The sequence below is a fragment of the Cynoglossus semilaevis genome, chromosome 5 (genome assembly GCF_000523025.1).
Source record: "Cynoglossus semilaevis isolate Cse_v1.0 chromosome 5, Cse_v1.0, whole genome shotgun sequence".
Taxonomy (NCBI): domain Eukaryota; kingdom Metazoa; phylum Chordata; class Actinopteri; order Pleuronectiformes; family Cynoglossidae; genus Cynoglossus; species Cynoglossus semilaevis.
This window is the reverse complement of record NC_024311.1, coordinates 8,547,607-8,563,051: the sequence shown is the minus strand read 5'-3', so window position 1 is coordinate 8,563,051 and position 15,445 is coordinate 8,547,607. Positions and strand designations below refer to the sequence as shown.

At 39.5% G+C, this 15,445-nt stretch overlaps 1 protein-coding gene and 1 long non-coding RNA gene across 3 annotated transcripts in view; one reads left to right on the top strand and one right to left on the bottom strand.

Moving 5' to 3' along the window:
* The window catches only part of LOC112487068 (uncharacterized), a 79,728-nt gene that overhangs the window by 40,062 nt on the left and 24,221 nt on the right, over positions 1-15,445 (top strand). The window lies entirely within an intron of this gene.
* fgf4 (fibroblast growth factor 4) lies at positions 273-8,321 on the bottom strand. 2 transcript variants are annotated; one of them, XM_025055887.1, is made up of 3 exons: positions 7,474-8,321; positions 4,185-4,294; positions 273-2,197 (listed from the first exon to the last, which is right to left on the bottom strand). In XM_025055887.1, the coding sequence occupies exons 1-3, from the start codon at positions 7,757-7,759 to the stop codon at positions 2,021-2,023; spliced, it is 573 nt and encodes a 190-aa protein (XP_024911655.1). In that variant the 5' UTR covers positions 7,760-8,321; the 3' UTR covers positions 273-2,020. The 2 variants fall into 2 exon arrangements, with proteins under 2 accessions (XP_024911655.1, XP_008308565.1); XM_008310343.3 differs by having other exon boundaries at positions 4,191-4,294.

Below are 15,445 nucleotides of genomic sequence, written 5' to 3'. Positions count from 1 at the left end.
GTTCAGCTGAGTTGTGGTAAGGAGCTAAGTGTTGGTTTTTATTTCTCTCTCTGACAGAAGTCAACCTTGAAGTCTCATCCTTTCAGTGCCGATGCCTCACTTTAACTTCTTTCATCATAGTGAGTTTTTCAATAGTAGTTTCACATTGAAATCCATTTTTTTATTGTTTTACAAATCTGTGGTCAATATTGCCAGTGTGTTGGAATGCAATGGGATGCCACTGAAACAAATGAGAGAACCATCGTGGGCTATCTCTTTTATGTGTGGTAGGTCAGATCTGTGTATACTAAAGAGGCACCAGATTGGGAATAGATTGGTAAGGACTAGGTCAAAAGTTGACAGTTAACATAACTATTGAAAGGACACACATGAACCTGTCCTTTACAGGAAACCTCCACTGCTACCGAAAGTCCGCGACTTAGCTTAGTTCATATAATTACAATGAGTTGTGTCGTCTATGAAAAGACGACGATGACTAGGTAAATGACGTAGACACAAACAAGCAGGCAATAAAGGAAATATCTGTCCTAGCTGCACAAACATGCCATGAGTTATGTGACTGTCCGGCTTCCGATCCGGCAGGCAGACTCATTTCTTCCATTCCAAGAGCCACCGGACAAACTGAAATAACCTGACATAAAGAATGGTCCTATTCTGCGGCCAAGGCTACCGGTTTATCGGCTACATTTCAGCTCTTTGACCTTGCCTTTAAATCCTGCAGATTTCCCTCTCTTGTACAACTGCACAGAGGATGTAGCGCTCCATCAAGAGCCTCATAGATCTGACGGAGATGAAGGGCAGAAAAGTTCAGAGTTCACCCTCCTTGGCAGGGCTATAAACAGACCAGTAGAGGGGTTGTGGGGTTTCTTCAAACTCCCCTCCCCCAATCCCACAAACACACATGCTCACACAGTGCTAACAGTGAGACGATACTGTTTCAATTAGGCTCCGGTGCCACTCAAAAGCACCAGTACATGGAGCAACCACCGCTGACAACAGGGGCGCTAACGGGACATGAAATAAAGATATATTTGATCACAATAGTAATAATAAAATAATAGAATAGTAATAAAATGTTAATAAATAATAATAAATCTATTTAATATACAAATTGAGGAAAAGGTCGACAGAAAAAAAGTTAAGGATTTTGTATTTCTAAAAACAATGTTTAAAGTATTTGCCTCAAAACGTTTTTTGCCCTGATATAATTTGGCCTAGTTTTGGGCTTCCTTTTCAAACACAACCCACAGCTTTGCCCACAAACACAAAAGATTTTTGCCACAAAATTCAGATGAGCCATATCCTCTTAAGATTTTCAAGATGGTCGTGCTAAGAGACACAAATGGTCCAAACTAAGCTAAAGGCTAAAAGAGGACCATGGTGCATGATGGGACGGTTTTCTGGAGGTTACTTCTGAGAACACTTTTTAAAAAAACATTTTATAAACATTTAGCACAGAAAAACGGGAATACTAATAAAAATAGCTCTAAATGTTTGATAAAGTTTCATGAGTAATTGTGTAAGGTCAGGCCTCACAACTGTGATGCTTTGAATTTGAAAAATATCTGGAAAAATGTTGGACTTTTGTACTGGGATGAGTGGTCGTCAACATCTATCAAAATCTAGACAATAATAATAATAATAATAATAATAATAATAATAATAATAATAATAATAATAATAATAAAATCAAAATCTCTGACTCACTGCTGCTTCTTTACGCACCAGTGCACAACAAACTAGCAACAGACTTTCATCCAAATAGCAGCAAATGTTCGCAATATTATAAAATAAAATCAATAACTCTGATCCCCCTCTGATAATCCAAACAGTTTTAAGAAAAAAAGTTCTAAAAAGTACAAAACTCATATTATACATGAATAGAAAAACAGATATATACACATAAGAAAATAACAAGTATGATACACTTGCTTGTGACGTGGCGTGAAAGTGCATCAAGGTTTGGAGTTTTTTTTCTCTCTCCCTGCCGTCGTCTCCGTGCTGAGGTGGAGTCTGTCGACTAGATCCTGGGTAAAAAGTGTGTCACCGTCATGGCGGGAGACACTCGGTTTCCTCTTTTAGTTTTACCGTTCTTACTCAGGCCGACGAACATCTTGGGGTAGGCCACCGACTCGTAGGAGTTGTAGTTGTTGGCGAGCAGCTTCTCCCTGAATTTGCACTCGTTGTTGAAGTGTAACTGCAGCAGGAGGAAGAGGAGAAAAACAAATGAACAAACATGTAAATGAGAGGGTCTCGTCTGAGGCGGGGGAGTTCAGGTGTGTACTGTTCACTGTAGTTAAGAAAATAGAAATTAAAAAATGGAAATCTTCATTATTTTAAACATATTGTGTTTTGTGATGAAGACCCAAGAATCACTGAGGTTCTTTAAAGTCATTTCACACCTAATTCCCAGGTAGTCACTGTATTTAATCCCAGGTTTTGCAACAGTTGGGGTTAGGGTTGTACGGTCATTATTCTTCTTTCAGCTGTTCAACTGTTTAAGGGGTCACCACAGCAGACCATCTCCCTCCATCTAACCCTATTGGTAACACCAACCATCTCCAACATCCTTTGTCCAACATCTCCACCTTCACTGTCCCTCTGATCTGCTCATTTCTAATCCTGTCCACCCTGGTCACTCCCGGTGAACATCTCAGCATCTTCAGCAACTGTGTTGCATCATTACAACTAAACATACATTATGTGTGAAACTGAAGGAGAAATGAGATGTAATGAGTGAAGGAGGATATGGATGTTTGTTTTCATGTTGTTGTTACTAAATTCCGACTAGTACAAAGTCCAATTTACAAAGAGTCAGAATTCACAAAACACATATTGGTTAAATAGACTATAACTTACGTTTTTCATTTGTATTTAAATGACCATTCCTCCAACAAACCCCATGTAATATAACAAAAATAACAGAATGTAGAAATATAGTCAATCCATTAACATTTCAAGGTAGAGCAAAATCTGTCTCTAACTTAAAAATTGCTGACAGTTTGTAAAACAACAGATACACCATGACTGTGGCAGTAACCCAGACTCCACTCAGTCATGTCCTGGAACTAACCATGTGGCTCCATGAGACCTGCATTAAAAGGTCACAGTGACTCAGCTGATATCTGACATCTCAACTCTATCGCTCAGCTCTAGTGGAGTGACATCACCCAAGCTGTCAGCAGTCAGCACCGTAGGTTTGCTAACGTTGTCCTTGTAGGAAATGAATTGATTACTTCTGTATAATGAAGGGTTCAGTTTCGGAGCTACTTCCTGGATTTCTGACTGACTATTTACTTTTTTTTTGTTATGTCTTGACTTGACTGATGATGGATCAGGCCCACTGTTGTTGGCTTAGTTCTGCTACTTTACCTCACACGGACCACAGTGTTTCCAAAATCTAAACAAAGACCTCTGAATGGACTCTGATGTTTTGCATTCTTTAAATTCTACAAATACCTGAATCTTTATAGTGGGAACTTCTAAGGACAGGTGTACATGCTGTATATCCTCAGTACTGCTAATGTGTCTGATGATCTAATGCATCCAAACAAGCCCTCAGTCATTTCAAACAGTGGCCCGCTGGCCAGCTGTGGCCCAGAAACAACCTTCAAATGTCCTAGTTTAAGGTCATTTGTGAAAGCTTAAGTAAAAAAAATTTAAAAAATCACAATTGCCGAGTTACAGACTGTTTCTGTTCAGAAAGCTGCATTAGATTTTGCCACAAAAACATGACTTTACCCTTTCAAGCTATGCATATGTAAGATGTTAAAATCTCATTCATAAAGTACTAAGACAAAGTTTAATCAAATGAATTTTTCTACAGTTGAAAGAAACTGAAAGAACATTAGCAGCTGAAATGAAGGACCAACTCTCTCCTCAACCTCATTCACTACATCCTCAAATCATCTCTCTTGCCTTTCTCTAATTCCTGTCCTTAATCTCCACCTTCAACATTCTTTTTGGGAAATACTGGATGAAGAGAAGTTTTCAAATGTAAACAGGGTTGGCCTTAATTCATGGGCGAGGTTTTTGGGCAAGATCAGTGTTTCCCCAAGGTCGGTGTTGAAATTACAGAACTATTATTTAGCCACAACTGCAAAAGACATGAGGTTGAAAAAACAAAAGATGGATAGACAGAGGGGACAGAGACAGGAAACAGTATCAGGGACAGTGATTCGTACACTCACAGATCCGTAGAGTTTTCCTTTGCGGTTCATGGCCACAAAGAGTCCACTGCGCATGCCCAGCAGAGTGACCACGCCTCTCTCTACTGTAGAGATCTGCAGAAGACCTGCGGAAAGACAATGACACAAAGAGACTGAAGCCCTTGGTTCTGATTTACACTTGGACCTACTGACATTCACAGTCAGTCTAAATGTAAACAAAAACCAAAACATTATGATGATGACAAAACTTTATCTCTACATGATCTCAGTTAAAATAAAATAAAAAAACTCCTCTGTTTTGGTTTGTCCAAGTCTTTCATTGGTTGGAGACACCTGAGAGACATGTGACAACTTTTTAAAAATCACATCTTTTAAAATGATAACACCTGCCTTAGAATTTTTCAATTGTTATTCTCTTTTGTGAAATATCCCCATTTACACGATGAAACCTAAAATATTTCATATTCATTTTAAACAAAACCCCCGCTAAGGTTAAAGTTTGGGGTCAGTTAACTCCAGACAATAGTGACTGGACAGTGATGGAAGGAGAAGAGTTAAAAGATCTTTGTTCGTTCTGCTGTCTGACCACTAGGCGTCACTTATTCTTTCACACTGAACACTTAAATTGCATCCTCAGCATCACAGACTAGAACTGGCCTGTGTGTAAACACTGTCCACATCTGACAGTAATTTACCAATAGAACGGAACAGTTACAGTTAAAGCTGCAGTGAAAAACCTTTGAACCTTCAGGCCACTTTAAAGGGAGTTTGCACGTATCTGACAGAAGTGACTGAGTTTATCTGACTATTAAAATGTCCCTTCACCTGTGTCAACACTGGCATATTGAGCAAAGGAAATGAGCGTTTTTTATGTCAAGACCGAGGGAGGAGAAGAGGAGTCTCAGTGTGGCCACTAAAGCAATAAAGGAAGAAGGAAATGGCTTGGAGAATGGCTGACGACGTTTCATTTCTGTCCAGACCAAACTGGAGCAGCAGTAGACCGCCTGGTTTTGGAAGTACCTTTTACTCACACATTTATTACAGTATACTATCCGTGAACAGCAGTATTTCTATCCTAACAGTAGCAGCTCAAATATTTCTAGTCCCTCTTTAATTAAATATTAATGGAATTGCATCAAATTTAAAACCAACGTTCTTTCTCTACACCACCGTCAGGGCAATTACATTTTATCCAGTCAGGTAAAGAGAACTGAAGTTACCCTCAGAGTCCAGCGCCACATTCATAACATGTTACATACATGTAACATTTATAAATGCTTTTTCCCTTTTCTTTCTGAACAGGAACTAAAACAATCAATTTTCTTTTTTAATCAGGCAGAGCATTAACAGTACTTGTCCAGTAGTAGGAACTCGTTTTAGAGTGAGGTGAACTTAATTATTTATTAACCAATTAAAGTGCTAGCATAAGATGTTTTAGAGTGAGGTGAACTTAATTGATTAACCAATTAAAGTGCTAGCATAAGAAAATAGAATAATTATTTAACTTAATTAAAAGTGTAAATACATGTGTTAACATGGTTAACTTGGATGCTACCTGAGAGGAAGCTGACTCGCCAAATGGCTCCCTGGGTATTTATGTTGTAGTTGTTGTAATATAGAAGAAAACAGTGTAAAACACAATATTCAAACTATATAAAAATACAAAATGAACCATTTCCTGATTGTATGTAGAAAAGGAGACAGTGTTATAGGTGTAAACAGTTGTGTTGAAGTAGAAGATACTGTAGTCGCCACATCAGCAGCATCGTTAGCATCGTTAGCATTTCCATCAGTAGCAGGTTCACTTTTCCGCCTTTTTCTAACTGCACTGTTGGTTGGACAGTTCCTATGTGTCTGTGCTGTTTATTAGTAGAACCAGCTCGTTGGTGTTATTAGTTATTGAAAAACACCCAAACTTTTAGTACGTTTTATGGCAGTAAAGGTGTAGCGGCTGTGATTTTTCCTCTTATTTTGCTATTTTTCCCCCCGCTTCTCTCACTGTATGTACTGCTGTCTGTGTTGCTGTGTCTGACTGAAGCCCCTCCCCCTGTCGCTGGAACACGTACCATAACGTGATACTGGACAGGGAGACAAAAATGGCTATTACTGCTGTCTTCCCCTTCAAAATGTTCCGCTTCGTTCGTGACCGATCACCATCACTAGTATCCAGCAATGCCACTGAGCAACGAAATTTCAAATAACAAAGAATTCCGGAAAAGAAAATACAATTTTAAAAAACGTTAATTAATTTATAAGGCGTTAAGTCGCTCAGCCATAGCAGCTGTTATTAATATCATGATCAGCACTGTTGTTGTTGTTGTTGTTGTTGACGTTACATCTGTTGTTATTGCTTCATCTCTAAGTCAGCGTTTCCTGGAAAATCACCAAATAACTTTAGGATTAAATTCCTCACATTTATTTATATATTTATTTTTATTTATTTTTTTAATGTATTTCCCTGAATGTGGCAACCCTGTTCTAAACACATGTTCCTGACTAGGCCGTATATGAACTGGAAACAATTTCTTCATAGTTTTTTTTGTGGCATTCAGAAAAGCAGGATTCTCCAACGGCAGACGACGTGTTTTGCTTCCCTTCATGTCTGCAAATGTTGAGCCTATCTATGTCTCATGCGTCTGGGCAGGAGAGCGCACACGGACACGCGGGTTAATCTGTGCACGGTGCGCACTGTGACCTAACTTTAGCTGCTGCTGCTGCGGCACGGCTCTGGTTACGCACAAGCAGCAGCAACAACCCTAGTGCAAGTGCGTTGCTCAGAGGCACTGTGGAAGTGACATTCCAGATGTGTTGGATCAACATGTCATCATTTCTTCCTCGCCCCCTCCCCCCGGCTGTTTTGATTGGATAATCAATTAGTGGTTTTAATGGTTTAATTCCTTTCCGCCCGGAACTGTTACAAAAAAGAACTTTAATATATAATTAAAGACCAATTATACATTCATAAGTTATTAACGCGCTATGGACCATTCGATGATGGAACATATATTGATGTACATATTTAAAACATTTTCAATTGAACAAAAATCAACTGTAATTTTTTTATTGTAAAGAATTTGTTTTATATTATTATTATTATTGTATATTTTAATCGGTTAAAAATAATAGAAGAATATATTTTAAAATGTTATTTTCTTTATAATAACGTCCATCAGATTTTTAAACTTTTTTTAAAACACTGTCACAGTGACTTTTTCGCGAATTTAACACCAGCCCTATGTGAACATTTTAAATAATCAGCAGCTGATTGGCGGTTCACCAATGACCAGTGACTGGCAGAACTTACTGTATCGGTCCTCGTTGTGAACCCCGGTTATTCTGCCGTCCGGTAACACCTGAATGTGAAAGCCGATTCCGACGTTGCAGTAGAGGCGTCGCAGCCTCTTAATACCCAGCAGGTAGTCGCTGTCCCGGTTGATATCCACCCGCTTCTCCCCCGGGATCCGTGCCAAGGAGCGGGAGTACAGGGCCTCCCAGCGCTCCGCAGTTCGATTCAGGGCCGGAGCGCACAGCGCAAGTCTCGCGAACAGGCCCAGGATCAGGAGAGTGCGCAGGGCCGACAGAGAGCCCATCCCGGGGGGTGGCTCTGGAAACAGCCGCCCAGGCCTTGGTCCTTCCTTCCACCAAGAAAAAAGAAGAATAAAATTTATAAAAGAAAGAAAAATAAAAAAAGAGCGAAAGAGAGAAGAGGAACCAGGAGCGTGTGGAAGTTGCGCTTATTCCGAGAGACCAGCAGGCGCACTGGCTTCAGCCGCACACGAGCGCCGTGCAGCCATGCCTCTATATTTATACTTGCACCGCACACACACACATGCGCGCGCGTGCACGCACACACACGTTCGTAAGTACTTCACACAGTCATAATGCATTCCCTGGGTTCTTACCCTAACTAACCTTATCTAATCTATAACAAATATATGGCTTATCTTAATCCCGAGTCTAACTCTAATCCGAACCTAATTTTAATCATAAACTTTAAAAACATTTAAAGAAGGCTTCTCATCACACACTATTATCTTGAACCATTTGACCAGTTTTCTTTAGCCATGATTTGTAAATGAGACTACCCTGAACAATTGTTGCATCAAAAAATAAAATACAGACCATAAAATAAAAAATAAAATAAAATAAAATAGTGCTCTAATACTGGGGTCGTAGATTCCCAAAGCTGTGAATTTTACCCACCATTCCCAATTTCACTGGGGTCGTAGATTCCTAAAGCTGTGAATTTTACCCACCATTCCCAGTTGGACAACGTGTGCATTGACTGTTTTTCTTTTGTTGCCCAATTTAGTAAATAAAAAGTCAATTCTCAATGACACATCAGATCTCTGCCCATCATGTTTACTGAACACAATCAAACATGTTTAACCTGGTTAATGTTGGTTAATGTTGGTTAAACATGACTTGACTTGATAACAGAAGAGTCATATTTTCCATGAAGTTTTGACCTGAGGATCAAATGAACAAAGACTTCAGTGAGATGAGACGAAGGATCCAAGGTTTTTTAAATCATAATCAATAATATATCGATATATTCACCAATCGTTAGTTCACGCCATTTTGTGTGAACGCTGCTGTACCTTTCCATGGTCAAGGTCAGAGCCGGTGCAGGTTCACCCCCTCCCACCTTCCCTCCCACCTTCTCTCCCCTGCTCGCTCCCACCTTCCCTCCCTTGCTCGCCCGGGTATGTCAGTCAGCTTTACTGAATGTTTCCATCTTGTCAGTCCGTTGTTTGGTCCTGTGTCCATACAGTCTGTATACAGACTTCAGGATGTATGCCTTTCATAGTCCTTATCGGCTTCTGGTGTAGATGGTCCCGATTGTGGGCCGCGCACCCTATGTAGTTTGATAGTTGCTTGAAGCATGTTGAGTTTGGATTTGTGAAGCTGTTTGTCAGACAAGTCCAAAATAAGGTACAGTGAACTGAAGTACTACACACTGAAGTACTGTACTACAGACTGAAGTACTGTACTACAGACTGAAGTACTGTAATACAGACTGAAGTACTGTACTACAGACTGAAGTACTGTAATACAGACTGAAATACTGTACTACAGACTGAAGTACTGTAATACAGACTGAAGTACTGTAATACAGACGTCTCTGTCTGGTTCATTTACAGCACAGTCGGAAAAAGAACAGAAAAGATCCAGGCTAACACTGTGAGGGTATTAGAAGAGTTCACACAATGTTCATCACATCACATCACATGTTGTGTTAGACCAATGGTGTCAAACATACGACCCACGGCTCAAAACTGGCCCACTAGGGTGTTCAATCCGGCCTGTTTGAAAATAAACAAACACATAAACACTTAATGTTCAAGATATTTTTTGTAAAATATATATTTTATTAAATATAAATTAATAATAATAATAAATATCTTATATACTTGTACTTCTTGCGAAAAACATGGACTTATTGTTATTTATAGTTAATTATGTTATGATTGTCCGGCCCACTTGACATCTTATTAGGTTGTATGCGGCCCGTGAACCAGAATGAGGTTGTGTTGGACTGTACCTTTGGTCCAGGAGGAGATGACAACTCTATTGTGTACTTCAGGTATCAGTAAACCCATATTTGACACAATAAGCTGTTAAGTGCTGACGTCACTTAGTGCACAGTGTGCATTACTGCCACCTGCTGGGGTTCAGTGTGTGCATCGGTGTTACAGAGCCTTAACATCTCAGAACTGACAAAGATGTGTTTAGATGCTTTATTTTTTAGCCTGTTTTTTTGGTAATTATTTAATAAAATTAAAGGATCAGGCTTGTAATCTTGTGTGTGACCAGTGGAGGGGGCAACATATGGATTACATGTGTAATTATTACCCCTGAAGTATTATGTATTAGAGTACATCAAATAAATAACCATATTAAAAAAATCCCAAAGTGGGGGGCGGGGACCCTTCGTAGGTCGTGGAGCCTTTAAGAGGGACGAGTGAGAACAGCAGTTTTGTAAGAATTACAATGTTGAAAAGATCAGAGGAGTTTTAAACAAATGCTATGAATGTGTCTACAATGGGGGGGTGGGGTGGTGCTGGGGGTGGGTCAACACCCGTCCTTTCTGCAAAAAGGGGGGACTGTGAGCCACTGGTTTAAACACAGAAAACCAGACGTTAGAAAAAGACAAAAGATACCTATTTTACCAAAAGTAGCGACAAGTTATTTAAAAAAAAAAACTAGCTTAGCTGCAAACTTAGCTACATTAACCCTAGAACCCACGGACGAGTTATTTTCTAACGCGGACGACAGAGCGTACTGTAACCTGTTATCAGTGAGCTTCTTTCTATCAGCAGCAGAACATCATGACTGATGTATGGGAGGATGTAAAATAGGAAACGGCCCATGTTAACAGAACCTGACGTGGAGACGGGACACTTCTATAAATGAACAATAACAGGAAAAACAGTACGGTCCAATGAAAAAGCCTCTCCTTTCAGACCGCTGCAGGGGAAATCATGTCCTTATACCAAACAATGGAGAGACTAAATAGAGAGACTGCAGCGGGAGTCGGCGCTCTCACTGTTTCAGACTCAGTTACAGTACCTTCAGAATAGTTTTAGTAAAGTTCTACTGACACATACTATGTATATTTTTACTTAATCATTTAGATTTTAGATTTAAGTGACCTCAACATGAAATGAACTATATATTTTTTTATATTTAATATTTAATATGTCTTTGTTAACCTTTATCTATTTAGCTGTACACTTGCTATTATGAAAATGTACTCCTAATAACTATTGATTACTACACATGATCCAGTTTACTTCAGTTGGATCCTGGTACTGTTCTCCTCCTGGTACTGTTCTCCTCCTGGTGCTGTTCTCCTCCTGTAGGTGCGATGACATCAGTAGGAGATTATTGATGTTTTTAAAAGTTCTAAAGTCTTTTTTAAACCAACGTAACTCTTTGTGAAACAATGGTTCAGCTCTTTAGAGGCAGTGAAGTGAAAGGAGTTTATTGTAAGGAATGAGTGTGACCAACACGTTGAAAGAGATTATTGTTGAAACAGTTCTCTGTCGTGGGTACTACGGTGGGTGCCTGGTGTCATGGCAGCATGTCTTTGATGCCTCATCCTTGACTGTTTTTTTCATTCGCCTTTCAGCTCCACTCAGATAAAGTTAACTAAACAGGTCTTCCCTCGCTTTTTTATTTTCTCCGTGCCATATCTCTGCGCCGCGGCACTAACATTTATCTTGTCTGCCGAGGGCGCCATTGTTTCCCTGGGTGTCCTCCACTGTCCTTTAGGCCGCAGTGACACGGTCACAGGGCTTTGATCTCTGGGGTGGCTCGGCCCCGCTCCTCTCTGACCGCGCATGAAATGTTTTCTCACGTTCACATTTGGCTGCTCTTCAATGTGCCACTACATTGTTTTATTGTGTCGTGCGGCAAAATGGTTGCGTGAATGTGTCCAGATCGATCAGGCATCCCCGCGGCCCCTCAAAGGGCCCCCGGTTGATGATGATGCCTGAGCACCACAGATAGTTGAAATACCAGAGAACCAGCAGGGTCTAACCTGGACCTCTAGCACCAACACCAAGAACCAAAAGAAGAGCCAGCGGGCCAACTGGATTCCAGGATCATATTAAGGTTGTCTGACCAGACACCCAGGAACCCAGTGAGGCCCTCAGGCTAACGGGGGAGAGGGGCAGGGGGGCTGGGTGGCATTATGATGGATATCCTTTATCGTTCCTGTGTAGGGACTAGTGAGAGTCTGGACACTGACTGGTTACAATCAATACTTAAACTACTGTTAAGATTGTGTAATAAAGGAGTACCTACTGATGGGTTAGGGCAAAGTATGGCTTGTGGGCCAGTTGAGGCCGGCTGGGATTCATCCTGTGGTCAGACTAGCTTATGTTTTAGCCTGAATTAGGAACAAAATGATGTCAGATTCTAAATAATAATATATTTAATAATAATTTGAAAAAACATTTAGAGGTTTGGGTGAGATGCTGAGCCCAGGTCATGTGGTGATAGACGGTGGAAGCATTAGAAGGGCCGGAAGGATCCACATGTATTTGAATGCACCACTGAAATCATCCTGCGCTAATGTCAGCAGCTTGATGCCAGATGTCTCTCTGCTCTACCTTCAAAAACCCAGCAGCAGATGAAGAGTAGACCTGGCCTGCAGTTCAGGTCTGTCTGCTACTACAGAAGACTCTCGTGCAGAGGAGCCGTCGATCATGAAAACACCAGACTGGGGTAGAACTCAGGTCTTTTATACAGTGGGAAGGGACAAAATTCAATTTTTTTTTTACCTCCTAAGACTTTAAAAATGTGGTGGACGTCAAACAACTTCCCCACCATGACCTTTAGGACAAAAAACACATTCAGAAAATACAAATATAACACAGCCCAAGCCCTGTAAAATAATAAAAGAGAAAATAATAATCATAAAAAAGAAAATATATTAAAATATAAATAATAAAATAAAATAATAATATATACATAATATAATGTAAAATACATAATAAATATATACAATTAAAATGAAACATTTGATGGGAAAAAATATTTAACTGCTGCAGAGTTTCTCACTCCTCATTTGTAAAAAAAATTCAAACCCCTAATTAAAAAAAAATCCAGTTTCTCCTGTTATACTCTTGCAACAATACCCTTATGAGCATTACGTCCATTAATTCCCCTGTCCTGACCCTGCTGACTGTTTGGTCCTGGACTGGCGCTGTCCATGGTTCTGTTATCTCATCGCCTCATTTTTACATTAAGATGTTCCGTGGTCATAACGCTGGGATTTGTAAGTTATGCCCGACGTCAGGTTTTGTTTGCGTTGTACTGCAGCCATTGTGGCTTTGAGTTGCATGTACTGGATGAATTATGTCTCGGGAAAGAGGTTTTGGATTTCACTGGGCGACAGCTGCAATTCAGAGCTTAAAATGTCTCAACACCCAACAGGGACACTTGTGGACTCACTCATTTACTCACCTACGAGTCTGTGAACCCAAACGTCTCGGTCTTTCCAACCCAAAACCTTTTCTGTCCAATTAGGCACATTCATATATTTCCATCACAGAAACAAAGATACGTAAAGTCTTTAAATTGACGTGACATTTTATTTAAGTCACTGTTGTTTTCTTTGACTAACTGTTTCTCTTTTTACATTCAAACTGGAGAATTCAACTTAATCAGGCACAAAATAATTTCCTGATGACATTTTTTTAATTGATATAAATATTTAACATATTAATGGGACTTCACACCTACGCCTGAAACGTTTTTCAACCATTTTACGTTAACAGTCTAAACCCAGACATGGGTAAACTAAGGCCCGGGGGCCGGATGCAGCCCTTAAGCTTTTTAATCTGGCCCGCTAAACTTTTCGTTATCATTATACTTCTGCCTTTTCCCTGCAATACCCACATTTCCCCAATAGATGGCGTAATTTTAGGACAATTGTGGCCCACGAGTCAAAAAGTTTGCCCTCCATACCAGTGATCCCCAATAAATGCAGTGACCTCACTCTCAGTCACTCATTGTTATTTCCAAAGGTCTCTGAGCCCAGCTGCAGATCTGCTGCAGATCTGCTACACAACTAAAAAGAGACCGAGCTAGCCAGGAGTCGAACCTAGAATCTTATTGCGCGTAGTCAGACGCGTTATCCATTGCGCCACTAGCCCTGTTGTATGAGCAACTCACCAGTCACCACTGGGGATTGAACCTTTTGCTGTAAAACATGCGTGCTCACCACATCTTCCACCGCGTGGCCCCGGTTGAAATAATGTTAACGACAAAAAATTCACATGTTGATAATGATGTTATTGTCCCATCGCCCTAAATTTATTGTATTTTTTTGGTAACAATTGAAGGAGTTAATCATCCAGTTTAGTCATTTCAAAGTTAACTATGTCTTCCATAGACTGTTAATAAGAAGTGGCTGTAGCTGTTCAGTTTAATAATGAAACTGTAATTGTATTTTTTTTTTACATATTTACTAATTTACGAATAATCAGAACAAAAAGCCTCATTCTTTGAAAGTGCTTTAGAAATCTTTTGTAACACTTTTTTTTGTCTTTTCTTTAGTTGGCTTTATTTACACATTTATTTGTAATAAATGGATGTATGGTTTGGCCTTACACACACACGTGTGTGTGTGTGTGACTTCCTACCTGCTCACCCATGTGTCTACTCAGTGTCATGTTCTGTTTGTGCAAACAGAGGAGCGGGGACGTTTCCTCTGATATTGTTGATACTGTGCTGTTGGACGCTGGCCAATGAGACAGCTGGAGGTTCACCGGCTGACATCGCCTCCACTGGTCCGGGTGTCGTCGTTACATAATTCACTGGGAAGAGCCACAAATTAATGATGATTATGAAATCAAAGAGCGTGACTCTTGACGAGGATTTAAAAAAAATAAAATAAATAAATGTAGATGTAATTTGAAACAGTTTCGGTCAAATACATACATATTTAAATATATATTTGCATATATGTATATATATTTATATATGTTTGTGTATATTTCAGCATATATCTAAACAGTATATGTACATTTGTATACATATACACAGTGCGTATGTTTTTTGTTTTTTCGTCTTGTAATGCTGTGATGTTGTTATAAAGAAAAAAAAAAGAAAAAACAGAAAATTCAGCTAAATGTTTTTGATTTGACAAATCCCGACTCTGGTCACGGTCTGAACAGATGTGGTGCATGTTTGCTGAGATCAGCCTGCAGAGGGCAATGGACCTCTCCTCAAAGAAAGGAAGTTCATTATGAGAAAGCAGCAGGTGTCTGCGGAGGAGGCAGACTTCTACCTCTAGGGGTCAATGTTTACAAGTGAACACTGCTCCACTGTATTCACCTGCTACTGTACAGAGAGGGAAGGAGTTCAAATGCCATCACAGAAAACTAAAAATATCTTCAGCCTGAGAAGACACAGCTGCACGGAACTATGACATCATCCTCAAGATGGTTTGAAAAAAAAAAAACCTCTTATACAATATGCAGTATTTTTATGTACTGTTAAATACATTATTAAGTAATTAAGTAAATGAGTATAAGTTCCTATTTAAGTTTTTAATTTTGTAAAACCTATAATAAATGGTCAATATTAACATTTTGTAATAACATTTTAATGTGTGTTATTTCAAAAATATATACATTGGTGTAAAATATATTACAATTATAATTATAAACACAAACAAACAAATTACAGGCACCTGTATAATATTATTCTGTTGATTTTGCATGATTTATACTCATGTTTATAGGACTTGGACTTTGGAT